At 35.6% G+C, this 2,728-nt stretch overlaps 1 protein-coding gene across 1 annotated transcript in view; it reads left to right on the plus strand.

Moving 5' to 3' along the window:
- Nucleotides 1-348: 348 nt before the first annotated feature.
- Nucleotides 349-2,728, plus strand: part of Abcb5 (ATP binding cassette subfamily B member 5) — a 122,874-nt gene continuing 120,494 nt past the window's right edge. The window contains exon 1 of the mRNA XM_023709847.1: nt 349-469. Within this exon, the coding sequence (XP_023565615.1) occupies nt 456-469 (14 nt within the window). The 5' untranslated portion in view covers nt 349-455. The remainder of the gene's footprint in view (nt 470-2,728) is intronic.

Raw genomic sequence — 2,728 nt, forward strand, 5'->3', positions numbered from 1 at the left:
GAAGAAGAAGAAGAAGAAGAAGAAGAAGAAGAAGAAGAAGAAGAAGAAGAAGAAGAAGAAGAAGAAGAAGAAGAAGAAGAAGACTTGTAAAAAGTACAACTCAGTAAGTATTTGTTGTGCAAATATGCTTTACCTATCATCATTACTAAATCAGTTAACAAACTAAAACAAATTATAATACCAGGCAATTTAAAATAAATCCTTCAGCAATCAGGTCTTTATAAAACAAAGAAAGCAAGTTTGACTCAGTGCGTTCTGTGTTTGTATCATATCCCAAGTTCAGGACGGCGTGAAGAACACAGCGTACTTTACCCGTGAATTCGTCAGCGATACAATCAGATAGTACAGTGCAGCAACCAGAAAATAACCCTAATAAAGTATAACTATGAAAGTGCAGTTAGTTACTGCTCGAGCAGAGAAACCATACATGATTGGGGTGTAAACAGACAAAGATCATGCATTTACGAAGGTAAGCTTGAGGTCTTTTTACATTTATTTCTATGAATATATGATAATATAATTGTTAATTCCTATAAGATGCAAATTACTGATATTTACCAATAGTTTTGTGACTTTTATATTTTATAACTTTTTAAACAAAGCCAGGCATGCATTGGATACCTATAATCCTAGCACTCAATAGGGTGAGGCAGGAAGATTACTGTGAGTTCAAGGCCGACTCAGGCTCTATATTGAGTTCAAGGCCTGTCTGCACTACTTGGCAAGATCTTGTCTCAAAAAAAAAAAAAAGAAAAATTACTGGAAATAGTATAAAATCAGTGGAACAGTTATGACTATTTTCTATATACAGTTATGACCATTGGCTTCTTTATAAAACTATGGATGACTGACTGTGTTTATATTATGATTTCTTTCTTAGGGCTAAAAGCATTTATAACTCATAGGGGCACAACCCTTCACTAAGAAGCTTACTTCCTGAAAGTTTACTAGCTTTTTATGTGCTTAGGTCCTGTTGAACTAATTAGTAATTCATTTCTACTGTTTAAATCTTATCTTTGTAAGCATGTCAGGATAGGGTAATATGCAGCATAATAAATGAGACTGAGTCACAAATATCTCTATATGTCAAAATGAAATTATAGAGGCCAGGGAGATGGCTCAGTGGAATAAGCGCTTCCCTGGCAAGTGCAAGGGAAGTTCAATCCCTGGTTCTGCCAAAAAAATAAATTAATTAATAATAATAATAATTTATGAACATAGTGGATCTTAGGGTAAATTAGGATAGTGAATTTTCATCTAAAGGAAAACTATGTTTTGCTCGACACAATTTTAATGTCAACTGGTTTTCAAAATATTGCATGTAATTTTTAACTATTAATCCATATATGGTGGAAGCGGAAACTTGCTTATATCTGATGAAAAAGAAAAGTTTTTTCTGTCACATTGCTGCCTAACAAAAACTGCTGCACTGTGTTGTAAATGTATTGTTCTGTTTTTCTTGAGAAAAACTAGCATGGAATACTTGCAAGGTTTTCGTCCATTACAATCAAACTGTGGCAGGGTAGGAATAAAAGCGAATATCCTAAAAGACCATGCAAATTCCACTTTTATTTTCCCTTTTTACTCCAATTCTAATGTTTCCATTTGCTCCATATCTAAGCCCACAATGAAGTAAGTAAGTTACAAATTCAATGACAATATCTGAAAAACTGAAACTTGGGTGGAGTGAAAGAGTAGACAGGGACATTCTGAGAACTTCACTTTCTTCAGAAACCATTAGGGATGTAAGGAGTGCTGCACATTAACCAATGAAAAATGCACACAGTCATGCTATATTTTCTAGGAGCTTACCATAGAAGAATTAAATTGTAAATAAGATGACAAATTCGGAAAGGACTAAAAAGATACAAGGAAATTATCGGTGAAGAGTAAGCTTTCACTAAATTCAACCAAAGTCTCTTTCTGCAGCATCATCCTTTTTCAAAGCTATGGCAAAAAAATTACACTTTTTTCCAGAAACAGCAGTGCTGTTTGCATTTTTTTACACGTCGGCAGAAGTCAGTATTATAGTTGGCTTCAGGGTGAATTTGAAGAAGAGTAATTGCTGCTGCAGTTATTCATTTAGACTTCTAATGTCTCCTTCTCTCAATTTCTTAGAGCTTACTGATGTGTAGAGGAAACGAAATGCACCTGAAAATTTTTATCTCAAGTTTTATGAACAGTATGTTTCGTGGGGGGCGTTCACGTTCCACTGAATGCTTTGGCACACATGAGTGTCACACAAGTTTTGCACAGATAAAGATAGAAAATGGAAATGATTTAGAATTTATTTTATTTTCACCTACGCCAGAGCAATGGCCTGCTGTCAGAGTCGGACACCTTTCTCAGAAACTTCTTGAGGCTGAAGCAGCCTCTCAGGAACATTTTTCACGCTTCGTAAAGAGGTTTTTACTTTTATATGCATATTTTATTTTAAATGGGCAAGAAGAGCATGCATTTAGAGGGTAAAATGGGACATTTTGATACATTCTTATGTTGCAGAATGGTCAAATCAGACTAATTTAATATATCCGTCGCCTTGCCTACTTACTCCTTTGTTGGGAGACCATGTAAAATCCATACTTTCATCAACTCTGAAGCTTACACTATTAATCACAGTTCCCACTTCATACAGACGATCCCCAGAGCTTACTCCTGTTCCCCGACCTGTGCTCTGTCTAACCAACACCCTCCTCTCTCCATTCACCACAGTCCCCAGCTCTGGGAA

The sequence above is a fragment of the Octodon degus genome, unplaced genomic scaffold (assembly GCF_000260255.1).
Source record: "Octodon degus isolate 3935 unplaced genomic scaffold, OctDeg1.0 scaffold00015, whole genome shotgun sequence".
NCBI lineage: Eukaryota > Metazoa > Chordata > Mammalia > Rodentia > Octodontidae > Octodon > Octodon degus.